Genomic DNA, 19,740 nt, shown 5'->3' with positions numbered 1-19,740 from the left:
ATATGATTGTGCAGTTAGATGGCAATTTGTACCCTGCCTTATCTGACGCTGTATTTCTGAATTTTTACTCTAGGTTTTGTACGGTGTTGGAGTACTGCGAAGGCAATGATTTGGATTTTTATCTCAAGCAACATAAACTGATGTCAGAGAAGGAAGCTAGGTCCATTGTAATGCAAATAGTAAATGCACTACGGTATCTCAATGAGATCAAGCCCCCTATTATACACTATGATCTTAAGCCAGGTAAATGAAAAAAGTTACAGCAGAAAATGCAATAATTTTGTTCTCTCGTATTTTATTTGTAATCCGTGTTGGAAAATCTCAGATTAATTTCTGGTTGTCAGTTCTTAAACATCTCCAAAATCCATCTTTCTCTTACATCTTTACAGCTGAAACCTTTGTCTGTTCTTTGCTAACACTTGCCTCAACTCATTAATTATTTTGTGTTTTTAATTTATGGGGTAAGTCCCTGTCACAAGGTGCAGCCCTCATCGCCAGACTGGCGCCTCCTGCTGGTCATGCTGGGGATTAGCTCGAGGCAGATGCCCACATATGCGGTCTGCACACCAGCACTCTGTCTCTGCTCCTGCCTACGGCTCCTCTATTAGCTCCCAAAACGGCAGCATCCTCTTCTCAACTCAGCCCTCTGGCTAGATCGTCATCTGTTTCCCCCTTCCAGGAGGGGATCTCTGTCCAACAGTTGAGCCACTTCCCCAGTGACGAGTTCGGGGGGAGACCCAGGCCAACCCACTAATGTGGCCCAGGAACTCAGTAAGTAGCAGCCTCTTGCTGCTGCTCTATAAACTCAGTCAGTGCTGCTGTATTTCCCTGGGCCACTTCTCCGTGGCCCTAGCACCTTCTTTGCCCTTACCTCAGTGCATTCAGCTGGGCTCCCTGCAGCAGCTCACCCTACTCGTCCCTTTTATCTGAGCGTCCCTTTTATCTGAGCCTTCCGGGCCTGGGTTGCTCCCTGCATCTCCTCCCTAATTGGCTGTACTTCACAGAGCCTCTCTGGGCTGCTGGGAGGACTCACTTCCATTACTCCTTCCTGGGAGGGCATGATTAACCCCTTTTATGCCTGTGTGGGGTACATACCCCATCACAGATCCAGAGAACATGACGGACACCTTCAGAAATACAAAGAAAATAATTTTTTGTTTCATTCCCCTCTGGTCTTTCCAGAATGCTGCTGTGAAAATCATTTCCCTTTATTGCGCATTTTCCTTGTCTACTCAAATCCTTTCACTGGCTATCCTATCACTGATATCCTATTTCACTGGCTAGTTAAGGATTTTGCCTTCACATTGAAGTCTCTGTGTAATTGCACTCATGCCTACAAGTGTTGTCCTTCTTTGCTATAATCAGGCCTCTTTCCTAGCTGCTCCCTTTGTATCCTCCTTCCACTGTTATCTTCATGTCCTCTTCCATGCTATCCCCTTATGCCTGGAACACTCCAATTTTTCTTGCATGTCTAATGACCATCATCTTTATTCAGTTCTCTCCTTAAATCTTAGTGGATGCGTCTTCCAATGGAGAAGTCTTCCAATAATGACTCAGCATAGAGTAAATAAAGTGAAAGTGACCATTTTAAACAGATTTACACCATCTTCTACCTTGGGGCTTCATTTGGCCATCTAGTTTGTTAGTACTCTCTTTGTGAATCTTAAATTGTTAACTCCTTAAGACAAAGCTACATCAACTGTACAACATCAAGCTACCGCTTAATAAGTAGGACACTGTTAACATGGATTTCTTCTAGAGAGGATAGAGTTGTATGGTATGCATGCTCTTTTGCACAGTTCCAGGGATGACTGTTCTCATATAGAACAATTCTGAATATATTTTTATTAAGACAATTTACATTCTCTTTCAAAAATATTAAATTAAGATTGGTAAAAAAAAATTGTTTAAATAATGAATAAAGTATAATGCTAAAGAAAAACAAAAATAATATGAGAAATTCACTGTGCAGTTTAAAAACATGAGGGGGAGGTCCTTGGCCTGTCTGTAGCCCCTTTGCACTGTTTTTGGGGGGCATATAGAGGCTGGCCTTAAAGCCAATTTAACCAGCTTCCTGTGAATTCTGTGATGCTGGTAGAACATGTTTTTGGGACAGTAAGTGGGGAAAAAGCACCATAGCCAGAGTTGCTGTGATCTGGTGTTTCCCAGCTACCCAGTCAGTCCCTTGGGGGGCCACTGCAGTTGGGAGAAACGTAGAACTGCGCAAGGGGTCAGTGATTTGAGTAGGAGGGTAGAAAGGTGGTGTTCAGCTGTTTCAGCTGTATCAGGCACTGCTGCAGATTGAACCTATTAAGAAGCACTTATTTAGTATTTTTGTGATAAGATTGCACATTCATAATTTTTTGTTATTGTTAGGTAACATCCTTCTAGTAGATGGAACAGCATGTGGAGAAATAAAAATCACTGATTTTGGTCTCTCTAAAATAATGGATGATGACAGCTATGGTGTGGATGGAATGGACTTAACTTCACAAGGGGCAGGAACTTATTGGTAATTTTAAGTTTGGACAGATATGTTGTTTAAACTCTTATTGTTCAAATTTCAATTATGTAAAATCAGTTTTACACAGATATCTAGGATTAAAAGCATCAGATGTAAAATGGTGAAAGGAAAATGATTTATATGCAACATTTGATCTGTGGATCTTAGTGCTCAAGAAACATCATAATACTGAATTTTGTAGGATGCATAATATAATAAAATGTTTATAGGAGTACAAATAACGTCTACAGTTACATTAGCTAATCTGTTTTCAAATCTGGGGATCAGCTAAAGTAAGAAAGAATCACCCTGGCCCAAAGCATAGAGTTGGACAGTTAGGTGCAATATGAGGGTTTTAGTATGGGGTTTTTTCCCCCAAAGTGTTGGGTGTTGGAAAAATGAAGTTAGACTAGGAGGACCTTTGATTACTTCTAGTATGGCAATTCCTATGTTTCTGTTTTTACTTCTCCTGTGGAAGTCAATTTATACTTCACTCATCATCTTCCAGGAAGGCAGCAGCCAGGATATATATTTGAACATTCTGAAAGAATCACCATTTTAGTTCAGAATGTTATAAACATGTTTTCCAAGAAGAAAATATATATTAAACCCTTTGACTTTTGGTAGTTCATGACAGCCATCCCAAGAGTGATGGGTTTGCATAGATGCTTAGCACTGGGAAATTTTAGTGGGAGAAATGTTATCAATTCCAAGAACTTCAGATCCCCAGATCATCATCTTCAGATAGACCATGTATACGCACACATTAAAATAATTCCTTTAGTCTTAAAGGTTCAGTTGACTGGAAAACTGACCAGCCATACTATATGTGTAGGGATAATATATATATTGCAGTTTTTATTACATATGTACATATAGGATAAATCTACTGTGTTAGTATAAAAATGTTATAGAGTGTTTTCCAGTATTGTGTATGTTAATTAAAATTTGTACACTAGGTTAGACCCTTAGGAGGACCTTTGAGAATTAGGCATTTCTCATATGCGTGCCTGAAATCTTCATTACCATGCAGTGAAATTGCAACATATGTCCTAAACGAAGCATTTTAAAAAATGTATGCCTAAATACATTTCCCAGATCAGCACAAGTGTAAAAGTCTTATGGAAAAGTAAGACTGAATACACTCTGACCTCTCACTTTATGCAAAAGCCCAAAAACTATGAAGGGCATGGCCAGTTTATATCTTCATATGACTATTTATTTGAAAAATGTATGTGGGAAGTGGAGGGGGTGCCCGCTTCTCCTGCTACTCGGAGAGTTTAAGGCCAGAAAGGACCATCAGATCATCTAGCCTGACCTTCTTCATATTACAGGCCACCAACACCATCCAGCACCTGCACGTTAAACCCAACAACCAAAATTAGACCAAAATATTACAACCCACAGGAGACTAGCCTATTCAGTGCCACAGACAGAGAATAGGAGGGACCAAGGTGCACCAGGGCTCAAGGCCCCAACAGTGGCAGGGAAATGATTAAATGAGATACAACTAAATAATCATGCTACGTGACCCACATCCAGACTCTGTAGAGGAAGGCAAAAAAACTAGGGCTGTCAAGCAATATAAAAAATTAATTGTGATTAATCGTGCTGTTAAACAATAATAGAAATACCATTTATATAAATATTTTGGATGTTTTCCACTTTTCAAGTACATTGATTTCAATTACAACACAGAATACAAAGTATACAATGCTCACTTTATATTTATTTTTATTATAAATATTTGCACTGTAAAAATAAAAGAAATGGTATTTTTCAATTCACTTAATACAACTACTATAGTGCAATCTCTTTATCGTGAAAGTTGAACTTACAAATATAGAATTATGTATTAAAAAAACTGCATTCAAAAATAAAACAATGTAAAACTTTAGAGCCTACAAGTCCACTCAGTCCTATTTCTTGTTCAGGCAGTCGCTCAGACAGACAAGTTTGTTTACATTTGCAGTAGATAATGCTGCCCACTTCTTGGTTACATCACCTGAAAGTGAGAATAGGTGTTCTCATGGCACTGTTGGAGATGGTGTTGCAAGATATTTACGTGCCAGATGCAGTAAAGATTCATATGTCTCTTCATGCTTCATCTACCATTCTAGAGGACGTGCGTCCATGCTGATGATGGGTTCTGCTCGATAACAATGTTCATTTTCATCATCTGAGTCAGATGCCACCAACAGAAGGTTGATTTTCATTTTTGGTGGTTCGGGTTCTGTAGTTTCTGCATTGAAAACTTCTGAAAGCATGCTCCACACCCCGTCTCTCTCAGATTTTGGAAGGCACTTCATATTCTTAAACCTTGGTTCAAGTGCCGTAGCTATCTTTAGAAATCTCACATTGGTACCTTCTTTGTGTTTTGTCAAATCTGCAGTGAAAAAGGTGTTTCTTAAAACGAACAACATGCTGGGTCATCATCTGAGACTGCTATAACATGAACTATATGGCAGAATGCAATAGAACAGGAGACATACAATTCTCCCTGAAGGAGTTGAGTTACAAATGTAATTAATGCATTATTTTTTTAACCAGAGCCATCAGCACGGAAGCATGTTCTCTGGAATGGTGGCCAAAGCTTGAAGGGGCATACGAATGTTTAGCATATCTGGCACGTAAATATCTTGCAATGCCGGCTACAGAAGTGCCATGTGTACGTCTGTTCTCACTTTCCGGTTACACTGTAAATAAGAAGTGGGCAGCATTATCTCCCGTAAATGTAAACAAACTTGTTTGTCTTAACAATTGGCTGAACAAGAAGTAGGACTGAGTGGACTTGTAGGCTCTAAAGTTTTACATTTTGTTTTTGAGTGCACAAAAATCTACATTTGTAAGTTGTACTTTCACGATAAAGAGATTGCACTATGGTATTCGTATGAGGGGAATTGAAAAATACTATTACTTTTATCATTTTTACAGTGCAACTATTTATAATTAAAAAATATAAAGTAAGCACTGTACACTTCGTATTCTGTGCTGTAATTGAAATCAATATATTTTAAAATGTAGAAAAACATCCAAAATATTTAATAAATGTCAATTGGTATTCTGTTGTTTAACAGTGCAATTAAAGCTGCAATTAATAGCGATTCATTTTTTTGAGTTAATAGTGTGAGATAACTGTGATTAATCAACAGCCCTAAAAAAGCCCCCAAGGTCACTGCCAGTCTGACCTAGGGGAAAATTCCTTCCTGACCCCGCATATGAGAATCAGTTAGACCCTGAGTACGTGAGCAAGAACCAATCAGCCAAGCACCTGGGAGAGAGAATGCTTGATGCTGCCTTAGAGCTCTGTCCAATATCTCATCTCCAGCTGTGGGTCCTCCCTAATGTTTCAAAGAAAGGAGAAAAAAACACCCACCCAGAATATACTGGGGAGCAAATGAATAATCCCTTACTGACTCCTACTGGTTGCCAGGTGAAACCCTGAAGTATGAGCTTCAGATGCATAAGACTTAAACCAAAAGTGAGCCCCAGGGCAATTGAGCCCTTCCCCCTAACACCACGAGCAACCTCATCAAACAGTAGCTCTCATAAATTTGTTCTGCTCTCTCTTAAAAATAATATAGTTGCTTGCCTGCTCAACTCCTTTTGAGAGGCTGTTCCAGAACCTCATCCCTCTGACAGAAACCTTCTTCTGATTTCCAGCCTGAATTTGTTCATGGACAGTTTATATCTGCTTGTTCTTGTGCTAGCATTGTCCTTCAGCTTAAATAGCTCTTCACCCTCCCTGAGAGCAATCATATCCCCTAATGTATTTTTAGAGAGCAGTCATACCTCCCCTGCGCCTTTGTTTTACTAGACTAAACAAGCCATGTTCTTCCAGTCTTCTCTCATAAGATGGGTCCTCCATTCCCCTTATCTTATGGGCCCTCCATTCCCCTTATTCCTATTAGCTCTTCTCTGCACTTGCTTTAGTTGAAATTAGTCTTTCTTGAACATGGGTAACCAGAATCGTACCAGTATTCCAAATGAAGTTTTACCAGTGCATTACATAATGGCATTAATACTACTTTATCTCTACTGAAAATGCCTCATCTGATACTTCCTAGGATCACATTTGCCTTTTTCACAGCTGCATCACACTGGTGGCTCATAATCATCTTGTGATAGACCCACACATCCAGGTCTCTCTCCTCCTCTGTCACTTCCAACTGATGAGCCCCCAGCTGAAGCAGAAATTCTTATTATTGGACCCTGAGTGAATGACTTTGCGTTTTGTACCATTGAATTTTATCTTTCACTCCCGTCTTCAAGTTCATCCAGATCTTCCTGTATAATAATCCAGTCTTCCTCTGTATTGACAATGCCTCCCAGCTGTGTCATCAGCAAATGTCATCAGAACACTTATACTTTTTATGCCAAGGTCATTAATAAAAAATGTTGAACCAGATTGGCCTCAAGACTAATCTTTGAGGAACTCCCCTAGTAACCTCCCTCTAGTCCAATAATTCACCTTTTAGCATAACCCACTGCCTTCTCCCCTTCAGCCAATTACTTATCCACCTTACAATGCTTGTACTGATCCCTATATTCCCTAATTTAAGAAATAATTTCTCATATGATACTGTTGTCAGACGCTTTACTGAAGTCCAAGTATATTGGTTTACTGCACTTCCCTTATCTAAAAAAACAATTATTTTCTCAAAGAAGGAAATCATGTCAGTTTATCATGTTCTACCTTTGTTAACCCTTATTGCATTACATCCCCTTTACCAATTTCCTCTATGAATGTAATTACTCTTTCCTTCACAACTTGATCTAAAACTTTACATATTACTGAAGTCTGACTAACAGGCCTATAAATGCCCAGATCACTTGTTTTCCCTTTCTTAAATAGGTATTTTCCAGTCATATGGCATTACCCCTGAATAGACAGATTTATTAAATATCCTTGCTACTGGACTAGCAATGTCATATGTCAGTTGTTTCAGTATTCTGGGGTGGAAATTATCTGGTCCCACCGATTTGAGCACAATAAGATCTTTAAATTTTCCTCTACCTGAGTTGTAGAAATTTCCACTTCTTGACACTCATTTCCATTACATGTACATATTCTGTAATGTCATCCTTACTGAAAACTGAGGCAAATTTTATGTATTTAGTTTTTGGGCTGTATCTAGATTATATTTAATCTCCATCCCATCCACACTGCATAATGGCCCAACCTCATCTTTCCATAGTTTCTATATAACTAAAAAACTTTTTATTTATTTAAATGTCCATGGCAAGAGCTAATTCAGCTTGACTTTTGGTAATTCTCGCTTTTCTCCTCCTTTTTCTAACCTCCACAATGTAGATCTTTTTTTGCTTTTTTTGCCTTTTCTTATTCCCTATAGGTTCTCTGCTTACTCCTAATAAATTTTTTAGGTGGTCATTCATTCAGCGGGGTCTCTAGCCTTTCCCTACAAGTTTTTTTCCCTTTTCTTGTGATGCAAATTTCTGATAGTTTTGTATAGTTGATCTGAAGAAATTCCAAGCAACCTCCACATTTAAGTTTTTTCTGCTCTTCATTACAGTTGACTTCTTTAACTAATTCTTTTAATTGACCAAAGTCTGCCCATTTACAATAAAAAATTATAGTTCACAACCTGGTTTTGATTCTTTTCACTTAATTTAAATTGAATTAGCCCATGATCACTTGATCCAAGGTTATTTCCTATGATTTGCTCTTCTTTGATGTCCTCACTGCTTACTAAAAGCAAGTCTAAAATTGCATCAACTGTTGGTTCAGTGATGATTTGAGGAAGAAAACTGTCATCTATCACATCCAGGATTACATGGGTCTTACCAATATTAAGAGCATTTGTTCTCCAATCTGTATCCAGGAAGTTAGTCTGTCATTATTATTGTTCCTAAACGTATTTGTCTCTAATAATATTGGAGATCTCTGTGTATATGCGAGTCTGACCATGGGGGTCTATAGCAGACCTCTGATACTATCGCAACAAGACCCTCTTTTTACAATCCTTCCATAAAGTGAATTTGAAACAGATTGTATGGACAAAACAAATTCTGTTTTGTCCATACAATCACTTTGTATTTCTTTAGTGTACCACTTCGTTGACGTACAACCCTTACCTTTATTCCTCTCTCTCTCTGTCTCAAACAGCACATACCCTTCAATACCTGTATTCCAGTCATGAATGTTCTGTAATCGCTATAATATCTGGTTTCACTTCTGCACCAGTAGCACCAATTGCTCCATTTTATTGTCCAGACTCCTGGCATTTGTGTACAAGCATTTCAGTTGTTTCCCTCAGACCTCACCTGGTTTTCTTCCTTGTGATGTTCCACTACTACTTACTATAGCTTCATTGAGCTGATTTTCCTGTTCCTGTGTATTGAAGCCAGATGTGAAGATTTCACGAGTCTCTCCCAGTCTTGTCCCCATATCTCCTGGTTTAAAGCCCTTCTTGTCAATTGTGCCACCTTTAATCCCAGAAATTGAATACCCCTTAATTAATACTACTTGGTTTCAGGAATAAGCCCCACACCTATTGATGAAAAGAGGGAGCACTTTAGGGAATTGTGTTTGCTATGAAATCTAATCATGTTAGAATATAACCTTAAAGAGTTAGTTAACAGTATACTGGCCACAGTTTTGTAATCATTGTAGACAAGGATAAATTAGATTCAGCATTGTCACCAAGACATGGTCGAACAGAATCAAGATTAGCTGACACAATGTGAAATACAACTTGCCCTTGTCTGCACTGACTGCAAAGTTATGGTCCGAATTGTGTTGGAACGTGCTTTTTAAGAGTCAGGTTAACTAACACATACATAAAATGTTATAACCAAGACAAGCCCTAGGACTTGCTCATGGCAGCCATGTGAGGAGGTAGTAGGAAACACCGTCGCTCTTGAAGAGCGAGGATATTAGCAGCTGTAGGGCAGGATTAGCAGCAGCAGGCTGTAGAGCCAGCCTGAGATACCCCAAGGAGGGAAATTACACTCACACCCTTCCTGCATCCTACCTTCACTAGGTAGGTAGGAGGCCCAGAGACATCCCACCAGTGTATCTGTTCGGTGGTAATGAAGGCTGGGGATAAACCAGCTCTTCTTTCTTGTGCACTCAGGCACTTTTACAAAAAGCTATTATGAAAAAACTACCTACAGAACAGGGAAACCAGTGAGTATCTTCATTGTTTATAGAAACTTCTTGGCTGGGATTTGCTGTGCCCAATACCTCCCTGTTCTGAAAGTGCTTTTGGCTTTTCTACTCTTTGCCATAGCAGCCCTTCAATCCTGCTAGTGGGTGTGAAGAGTAAGTAGGAGGGTAGTGTTGGCCAGCCCATTATCCGCCAATTCTTCTGAGCACTTAGCCTCTTTTTGTTAGTTTACCTGCAGTAAGGAAAGAAGTCAGGGGCTCAAACTTAATTTTAAACAGAAAAGTCAACACTGTACCTATCAGTTCTGTAACTTTTTCCATTTACTAAGTTTTAATAATAGAATTTGTTTTTACCTTTTTCTTTAGCTAACGAAACACAAAACCCCCCACATTGAAAAAACATAATTTAGGTAGCAAAGTCAAGCACTCAGTAGTTAGGAAATACTATATCCATATGGCAGGGGGAGGAGGGGGAGAGAGAGACACACATTAATATTTGGAAATATTTATGTCAAATGAAAATGTTAAATAATATGGATGTGTTAGGATTATTTTCACTCATTGTGATATCTCTCTACAACTTGATTGACTTTTTCACTTTCTAGTCACTGTGTCAGGCTAAAGGTATTCTCTAGTCCACAACTCTATATAGCTTGTGTAAAAATGTCTGTGTATGTATTGTTTTGTTTCATTAATGTTTCAGTTTGGCCCTATAATTCGGTATAATTTATTATTTGCTGTGTTTCATCTTTTAAAATTATTGGTATATTAATATTCTGTTACTGGCATAATAATGCCTGTAGTCATTTATACAATACATACACATAAAATCACCTGACAAAATTTTCAATCTTGGGAGCCTAAAGTTGGGTGCTTAATTCCATATTTAGGTACTTAAATAAGTGGCTTTATTTTTTAGAGATATTAGGCACCTTGAACTATTTCTGATGTTATATCTACTTAAGCCTCTCAATATTTATTTAGGTGCCTAACTTTAGGGGAATCTGTTATTAAAATTTTGGTCCTTTAACTCTAGCTAGTCTGAAATGCCATGTGCACTAATTACATTATAAATTAGTACAAGTTCAAAAAATAGTAAGGTCCATGACCTTTATACCACTACTAAATTTCAACACATCACATTGCCAAAACGATTGGATTTTCTTTAGAAACTAGCTGTTTTCTGTCTCCTAGTATGTCTTGAAAAGGTTGATTCATAGAAGGAAATGCTGTAAGATAATTTGAAGAGGGAGTTACTTCATAAGGAATTTGTGTAAATTGTCATGTACAGAAGCTGAATGTCTATGTTCATTGTATCTCTTTTAAACTATTCACTACCTACTGTGTGTACTATACAGTGTATTTTCATTTAATTGATATACAATACGTTGCAGTAAGTCATCAGGTGTGAAGAAGGGACAGTAATGGAAGGGTTACATAAGCTTTAATGTTGATTCATGTAAAATACTGTATAGTCATTTTTAGAGTTTTCTGCTTCTATAATAGGTAGAAAACAATCTTGAGATTTACATAGACGTTTTAATAAATACATATTTAATTTATTTACCTCCTGTGAGAACAGGCAACAAAAAGGGAGGAGTGTATATCCAGTCTAGGGACCCAATCTCTAAATAATTAGTATCTCAGGCATTAGTTATTTTGCCCACTCCTAGGAATATGAGATAAAGAATAAGGTCTATTTTATTCAACATGAACTTCACTTTCTAAAAATTGAAATCTCACTGTATAGTTGATTAGTTCTATTACCTGTGTCTGACACTATGGACAATTGAAAATTACAATGTCACTCTTGATATTAACAAACAAACAAACCCACAGACTTGAAATAACTGTACCCATGTTAAAGAATCAGGTGCAGTCAGATGTATAACTTTGTGTTTGAACATGTTCTAAAGATTGTGGACTTACTTGCAGTGACAAGGTTTTGGTTTTACAGGTACTTGCCTCCAGAGTGTTTTGTAGTTGGGAAAGAGCCGCCGAAGATTTCAAACAAGGTTGATGTATGGTCAGTTGGAGTAATCTTTTTCCAGTGTCTTTATGGAAGAAAGGTGAGACAAAATGTGTTTAAAAACCTTGTACAGCTTTAAGACAAGCTTCTCTACCTATATTTCCACTACGCACTGAAATTGTGGTCATAAAGACCTTAAATCAATGTTACTTCAGTTTCTGAACATTGATACTATGTTCGTTGATGCCTCTTTCAAACAAGAGGTAGAGGAACAAATAGTCTAGCCTGACATAAAAATGTAATTTTACTTAAAAGTGGTGTTAGATATTTTTGTGAGCACACAGACAGTTTAAAATAACATAAATTAGAGTGAAGATATGTTGTCACTGAAATTGATACTTGGATGCTTCATGAGGAAATTTATCTGAATTTATTTTTCAGCCATTTGGTCATAATCAATCACAACAAGATATCCTACAAGAAAACACAATATTAAAAGCCACAGAAGTCCAGTTCCCAGTTAAACCTGTTGTAAGCAATGAAGCCAAGGTAAATTTTCTTAGAACCTAATTAAGTAGCATGAAGCAAATACTAAATTTATTGATTGGTTTTAGAGTATTTACTTTAGAAGCAAGCTATAAAATTACCACTAATTTAAGAATACCACATAAGTGGGAAAGAGACAGGTTACAGCCTCTGGTTACAGCCTCTCTTTACAGTTTGAAATTATTTCAGTTTTTTGTAGAATATATCTCTTTTGGGACTTAACCAAGATCAGATGCCCAAAAGTAATCTGGGACAGACCTACTTCATATTTTACATTTACGTAGTGCCTTTCCTCCAAAAGGACTCCAAAGTGCTTCAAACCAGGCCTTCTCAAAAACTGTCATCACTGTTGCTGTCTTTTTTTGGTGTTTATTCCCTAGAAGACTCTGGCTGCCTCACTGTATTAGCTAATTAAGTCATTTCATTAAAAGTTTGTTTTGTAACAGGCTGCTTCTGAAAGTAGTGGATGTTTGTTACCTAATTTTCTCAATCTGAAGAACCAGCATCACTGCTGGAATGCATCTGGAAAATGCCTTCTACTATTGCTCCTTTTGAAATTCATAATGTACCAGGCACATTAACTCTAGGCTGATTAAGTAGTACGTTTTCAAGATCGGATCAACTTCAGGAGGGACAAGAATATCAAAATAGTTGGGCTGCCATAGGGCATGCAGGGCAGAGATCAGTACATTTAAAAACACATTATTTTGGGACTGGAAGAAATGTCTAACCCCTTCTGCCTGGACATATTATTCAAGATTCTACAGAGAAGTGAGGATAAAAGGAGATTCCAGTGACTTTGGTGATTATAGCTGTGGACACCTGTACCATAAACTAGGTTCTAGAAATTGTGGCGGGGGGAAATAAATCTGAGGTACTTGATTTAAAATTGTTCTTATGCTTACTCTGGATATTAGTGACTTGACTCAAGCAAAAGACTCAGTGCTGGTTCAAAATAATGCTATAGGAAAAGGATTGGGCACTACTTCCAGTGTTGGAAAACAATTAATGTAACAATGTAAGGAATACATCTTTTGGAATCCAATTGGTGTAGAAGTAGGAGCAATGTGGAATCTTGTTCAAATAAGTAAGATTCTGGCTCTGAAGGTTAAGAGGGAAAAGTAGACATAATTTAGTAACTCTAGAGACTACTTTTCAAAAAGATGTGAATCTTTTTGGAATGAGTCTTTTTGTTATGGTTTGCCTGCATACATTTCTGTTGGTGATATTCTTAAAAGGAATTTCATATAGAGCAAGTTTCAGTTAGGGGTCACATAAAGTTTATGTAGACATTTCAAGAAGAATTGTTTGTCCTTTAATTTTTGTTCTCCTTTTGGAAAAATTGGGTCTCTTGTATTCAGTTAATGGACACAGGCACATACAATATGAGAACAGCATGTGACTGATAAGCTTACATTTTTTAATAGTTTATGCCCATTACCTTTTAGTTTGACCCTGATGGTTTTTGTGATTGAATTTATTGAAGGAAAACATGAGGCAACAGCTATTTAAATGTGGTTATAGTCAGAAAATGGCTATTTAAAACTGGCAACTTATCACTCTATTTGTATTGTGAGTAGTATTTGCTTCCATTAGTGACAAAAAATAATTTTTACTCATCTTTTATTGTTATTAGCATTGATTATCTACTATACCTATATGAGAGAGATGAATTCTTTTCTGATATGCACACCATCGTCAAGTGTAAACTAACATGCATTTGCAGACTTTGTATTGATGGCAGTGTGGAAGCAAGAAAGAAGCCAGACCTGGCAGTTGGAAAAAACACATTGTAAACTGAAAATTTGATCTAAAAATTATTTAGATTAAATAAACATAGATATTCTTGATGATATTTTTACAGTCAGTTTTCAGTGTGTGACTGTACTTTAAGGTCCTCATGTCATTTTCTTCCAATTTGTGTTTAGCTCTCTTTTGCATTATGTTGTTGTTTATACTGTGGTATAGGTGCACAAAGGTTTAAAAACAAAACCCTGCCCCAAGGACCTAGCATACTATTTCAATAATTCATTTATTTTTTAAAATGTTAAAATGCTAAAATCCAAAAATGTCCAAGAGCTGCTGAATATTAATATACAAACACATATATTTGCATGATTTTTTACTTTATTTTTCAGTAGGAAAGTAACATATCTTTATATAAAAAGACCTGTAGTTATTGGATATGCAGTAGTTACAGTAAATTATGATGAAACTGCTATGTACAAGTCCAGTTTCTATAAAATTTGCATCACTAACAAATGCATGTTTTTCTTTGATCTTCAGTCTTTATTTTAGGACAAAGGGTAAAAAACTGAATTGCTTTATCAGGGAAAGGAGGATTTTTCCCTAATCCTCCCACACTCTAATTACTTAACTAAATACTAATTATTTTTTTCATGGTATGTTAGTTAAATCCATAGCACTGTGTCACAGGGTTAATGGCCCCTCTAAGAGGGAGCAGGGTCCAGTACACATGCTATCCAGTTGGGCTTAAGGGAAGGCACTAGGGCCTTATAAAATGGGAGATAGCAGCAGGGGAAGGATGGCTATGCAGGACCTCTCTCAATCCAAGGAGGTAAGGGTGCTGCTAGAGGAAGCTGCAAGAGAGGCTGCAGAGAGAATGAGACTCCTGAACGAGAGAATAACTAGGGGAAGATCAGGACAGCAGCAGTGGAGGGTTGACTGCTGACCCTCTCTCTGAGCCCAAGAGAGAGTGTTAAAGAAGGCTGAACTATAGTTAGGAAGGGCAGGTAGTGGCTGCTTGGTGCAGAGCAGATTTAGAGAAAAAAACAGCTCCAGGATTGGCTGAAGGCACCAGATCTAAGTATGAGCTTTTGTGTTGTGGTGATGGACTTTATTTTGGGACTTAGAGGCTCATTTTGAACGGTTTATGATGTTAAAGTCCCAGGCAGGGTAATGTTAATCACCAGAAGGCTGTGTGGAGTTTATTACAGAGCCCTGGGAGAAGGGGAAACTGAGGCAGGTCTCTGCAGAGCCACACTTGACCAGTAGGGAGCACTATAGGGAAAGCATGCCCTTTTACGTACTGGTGATAGGGATTACCCATCACTGAATGCCAAAGCCCTAGCCCCCATTAGGATGCAGAAATTAATGTGTAGCCTGATGCTGGGCATTGGACTCAGGGACTAACAGCAGGAGATTGGACTTATTTAGGATTTAGGATTGGACAATGCCTTAGTATTTAACAATTCTGAGGTACAGAGAAGGATTCTGAGTTGATTATAGAATATATATAGGGTTGGAAGGATCAGGTATTTATCGGTAAATGTCAATTTAACTGTACCCATGAATCAACAAAAAATATTTCCATTGATAATTGAAATGTATAGGTAAGCAAAGTAAGAAAAATGTTTCTAGAGAACTTACTAGGAATTGATTTAAGGATTTTTTTACTTTTTATATTTTGAAATATGATGTTTACAATTTGTGTGTTAATGTTATTAAGCTTTAAGTTTTTGAATCTCAGTGTCCACTGTTGTTAAATTATTTTCTGATCCTCCCCCGTGATTTCTCCCAACTGTAAAACTTTAAATCAATTAAAAATTGAAAAAAAAATGTTTAAAAATAAAAATCAATATTATCCACAGAAATTATTTTTTTTTAAAATCAAATTTTGTCAAGCCTAGGGGAAGTAGGTTGGGGGCTAGGAGTTTGCTGTGAGGGGATTTTTCAGCCAACTTTTTTAAAATACAGGATGCTTAGAGGTACAGTGCCTTTCCAGCCTGACATCCAGCATCATCAAGAGTAGTTTTTTGCTAGATTCCCGCACATCTAGGCAAACCAGTGTGATAAAACCTTCTTAATTTACAGAGGACAACTAGAATGGAATAATTTAATCAACTTCTCATCTACTCTCTATCTGATTCACAGTAGAATTTCCTACGGTTTCCACAAAGGAAAGTTATAGAAATCTTCTAAATTCTGAAGATGCTAATTTCTTACATGCCATATGATCTTGTGAGAATATATTTGATTACACATTCAATAATTCTAGCACAGTCTGACAGCTGCTTAATTTCACTACCACAGAGCCTCCCAAATTCAATCTTTCTGAAATGGACCAAGATGATTCCTTCCCTCCCACCCACCCACCAGTGCCAATATCCTATTTCTGGAACATTGCCATAGCTATCCTCATTATTACAGAGAACATCTCTAAATCTGCTAGAGAGAACAACCCTTCTAACATCACTGAATGGAAAAATAAGCATGTATCTGGAAGGACCATAAAAACCCACTGGCGAACATGCATTCTCTCTCCACATTCTCAGACTTCTGCACTTGCTTCAATTTATTGGTTGCAAATATTATTTCAAAACAGTAATGTGTTTTGTGTTGAAGGATGTTTGTTTTCATGTAAAATGTGGATTCCGTAGTTTTTGTCTGTTTATGAAGTTTTTCAAATAAGATTGATTTTTTTTTAAAGTGACACTAGATTTGTTGTTACATGCTAGCAGACTAACAAGTATGTAAACAAGTGCCATTGAGAAATGGTTGGTGTAAAATCAAGAGTAAGGGAAGAGCAGAGCACAGAAGCAGAACTTTAAATCAATGTAGGTGGTGGGAAAGGTAGTGAAGAGGTTTTTCAGTTTTGCAATCCTTAAGATGAAAAAACCTTGCAGGCAGAAGAAGGAAGATTATCTTCAAAATTGCTGTTACAAGCGAATATTGTCATAGAATTCTGTCTGCTCTGCATTTGTTGTACCCTTCCTACCATTTTGACATAAGTGTTGCAGAATTGTGGGGACCCACTAGTTAGTTACAAATTACATTGTCTTGCTGAATTGAGCTGCTTGAAAACAACAACTCTTAAACTGTTTAGAACTTGTTAAATCAACTGGAGGAAGAATTGACTCATAAGCAGCATTCATTTTGTTTGGAATACTAGTAATTTTTCCCCCCCTGCTTTTCTAGGCCTTTATCAGACGCTGTTTAGCATACCGCAAAGAGGATCGATTTGATGTCCACCAGCTGGCTAACGATCCTTATCTTCTCCCTCACATGAGAAGATCAAATTCTTCAGGAAACTTACATATGACTGGGCTGGCAGCATCCCCTACGCCACCTACTTCAAGCATTATTTCGTACTGAAATTTCTCCAAGTGAAGACTGGCATGATATATTTGTAGTTTCCAGATGCAGACTAGTTTGTGAACATTTGAGTGTTTTTACACAGGACAAGTTTGATTACTGTGTTTTCAGACTGAAGTCCTTCTGCTTAGTGTCCATTTGTATAATGGGAATGGATCATGGACTGTGAATAAATATACCCTTCTGACTGTAACCTTTAAACATTGAAGAATGACACTGCTTGTTGCACACAAATCGATGTGCTATGTTTAAGAGTAAAGAAAAGGTTTGGGGTTTTTTTGGGAACACTGTAAATAATCTTTTTAATACTTATAAAGTACATTTGGTTGATACTGGAGAGTGCTAACATGAAGGGTAGTTTTTCATTATTTAAATAAGAAAAGTAATGGACAAATTTGAACACACAGGAAAGGTTCAGTGTCTGGACATAAAAACAAAACAAAAACTTACTTCCCAAGTGGTTGAAACCAAAGTAAGAAGTGAGTGTCACAGCTGTATTCTGTATTAAGCTTTTCAGATAAAGTTATAATATTTTGTTTGGCTATTTGGTCTTATTTAAAGGCTGTACCTCAAAACCCATGTGTTCTTGTTTCACTGAGATTTTGAAGGGTGATGCATAGTTTCTGGTACATTATCCCTCAAATAGTTAATTTTGAACCCATCTACATTCTTCAAATTTATTGTACTTGTCACAAGTTTTGACAATGCTGCCACTTTCCAGGCCTTTGATAAAAGTAAATGATAGCATATATCCAAATGCAGACAGGTTATGTATGATGTTCTATGCAGGATAATGATGAATTCCCTTCTACTGCTATTGTAAATTGTTGTACAGAGGTCATATTTTCAGTTATTAAATTTCAGCAACTTATTCCTGTACAAATGTTTAAAGTATGGCTTTTTCTAATTGGATATTGTATTTTTTTTAAGTCTCCTTGAAGGCGCTTTTAATTGCTGCTAAATTATGTTGCTTTTACTTTTGCAAAAGAATCAGATGACCTCCTTAAAGTGCAAGTCAACTGTACGTTATAGAGAGATTAAAAGTAGATGATTCATTAACAATCAAGGCATGTAAAAGAAATCTGTGTTGGACATATACAGTACAGATCTTTAAGTCAGTTTCTTGTGCTCTTAACCTGTGGAGCACATTGATACTAGATGTAGAAGTTGTTCATGGTTATTTTCTATTTCTGGAAGTTCCTATCAACAAGGAAATGTTTCTTGTGGCTTGTACAGATATTTTAAAATGTGAAACATTTTCTAACTGCCTTGTATGGTAGAAACTTATTCTTCAGAACTCTGTCTCTCTTACGTACATTATTCCTTTTACTGTCCCATTCATGATGCTGAATTCGTAAATGTAATTTTGTCCATGCTGCAGAAAAAGGAGGCTGTATTACCACAGGTTTTCATTTACTATTGTACAGTTAAACTGTGGCTCTTGTTTCTGATGTTACAAGCCATTTTGTTTTCATTGTACATAAAGACACATTAACTGTCTCTTTAAGATGCTGCTGAAATTGTAGAGAATGTAGCCAAAACAGTAATAAAACAATGACAGTTGAAATTTCAAGTATGTATAAAGTTATTGCACCTGGGGAATCGGCTTGGCAGTGCCTATCAGACACTGCTAGAAGTAATTCTTTTGCTCACAAAAAAGCCAGTAGAACTTAAAGGGTCCCAAAATATTTCAGACAACAGTGGTATTGAAGTAAACTGCTGCTGTTCTTTCTTACAGAGGCAATACTGTGGTGAGTGGGGCTCATAGAAGTCATTATCTTAAGTGAAGGTTTCAAACTACTCTGTCTCCCACAGAAGAAAACATAATATTTTAGGTCCAAATAGTGACTTTTCCTCCTCAGATGTGCAGGGACCTTTCTCCCCATTGTACCACCCACACTGCAGAGACAAAGCCATTTCTCTTGCTCTCTGAGCTCAAGTGGGAATTGGAGTAGCTAGAAATGTTCTAGGCACTCTAAAGGTTGTGTTACCGTCCCACACCATGTCTGTACTGATATCTGCAATTAAGTCAAGGAGTATTTTTGCTTAAGCAAAAAAATAAACGTGCAAGATTGAGTAAATTGTATTCTTGTTGTTCAGATTGTGTTAATTATGTATTACATCTATTATATGGTAGTGCCTGGGAGGCCCTGTAATAAGATACAGCCTGTTCCTGCCCAAAAGAGCTTACAATTTTATAAATGTTGTTACCTAAAAATTAGTTTTCACACATAGTGAGTCTTGAGGCTCTGGAACGTCATCTGCTCTGGGAAGAAGGAATTTGATTGTTAATTACAGAAGTACTTAGAATTTAGCTTTATTCTGTATGGACAACATCAGTTTTTCCTGGTGTCAGTTCAGAATGTGAGATGCTATGGTGGAACATACCACAATTGTTTGTTTTTCTGTATTTTTGAAGTTTTTATATCAAACTTTTATACAGATTAGAGCCCTAGCTCTGTAATATAGTCTATTCTT

General features: G+C 37.2%; 1 protein-coding gene across 2 annotated transcripts in view; it reads left to right on the top strand.

Moving 5' to 3' along the window:
* The window catches only part of TLK1 (tousled like kinase 1), a 129,293-nt gene extending 109,945 nt beyond the window's left edge, over positions 1–19,348 (top strand). For both annotated transcript variants that reach the window (XM_084642993.1, XM_084642994.1), the window contains exons 17-21: positions 74–243; positions 2,377–2,512; positions 11,590–11,701; positions 12,043–12,150; positions 17,086–19,348. In XM_084642993.1, coding sequence (XP_084499119.1) covers positions 74–243; positions 2,377–2,512; positions 11,590–11,701; positions 12,043–12,150; positions 17,086–17,262 — 703 coding nt within the window. In that variant the 3' untranslated portion in view covers positions 17,263–19,348. The remainder of the gene's footprint in view (positions 1–73; positions 244–2,376; positions 2,513–11,589; positions 11,702–12,042; positions 12,151–17,085) is intronic.
* Positions 19,349–19,740: the final 392 nt, after the last annotated feature.

This window comes from Lepidochelys olivacea, assembly GCF_965140295.1.
Source record: "Lepidochelys olivacea isolate rLepOli2 genome assembly, chromosome: 11".
Lineage (NCBI taxonomy): Eukaryota > Metazoa > Chordata > Testudines > Cheloniidae > Lepidochelys > Lepidochelys olivacea.
Note: the sequence above shows the minus strand (reverse complement) of the source record. Positions and strands in the feature narration are given on the sequence as shown.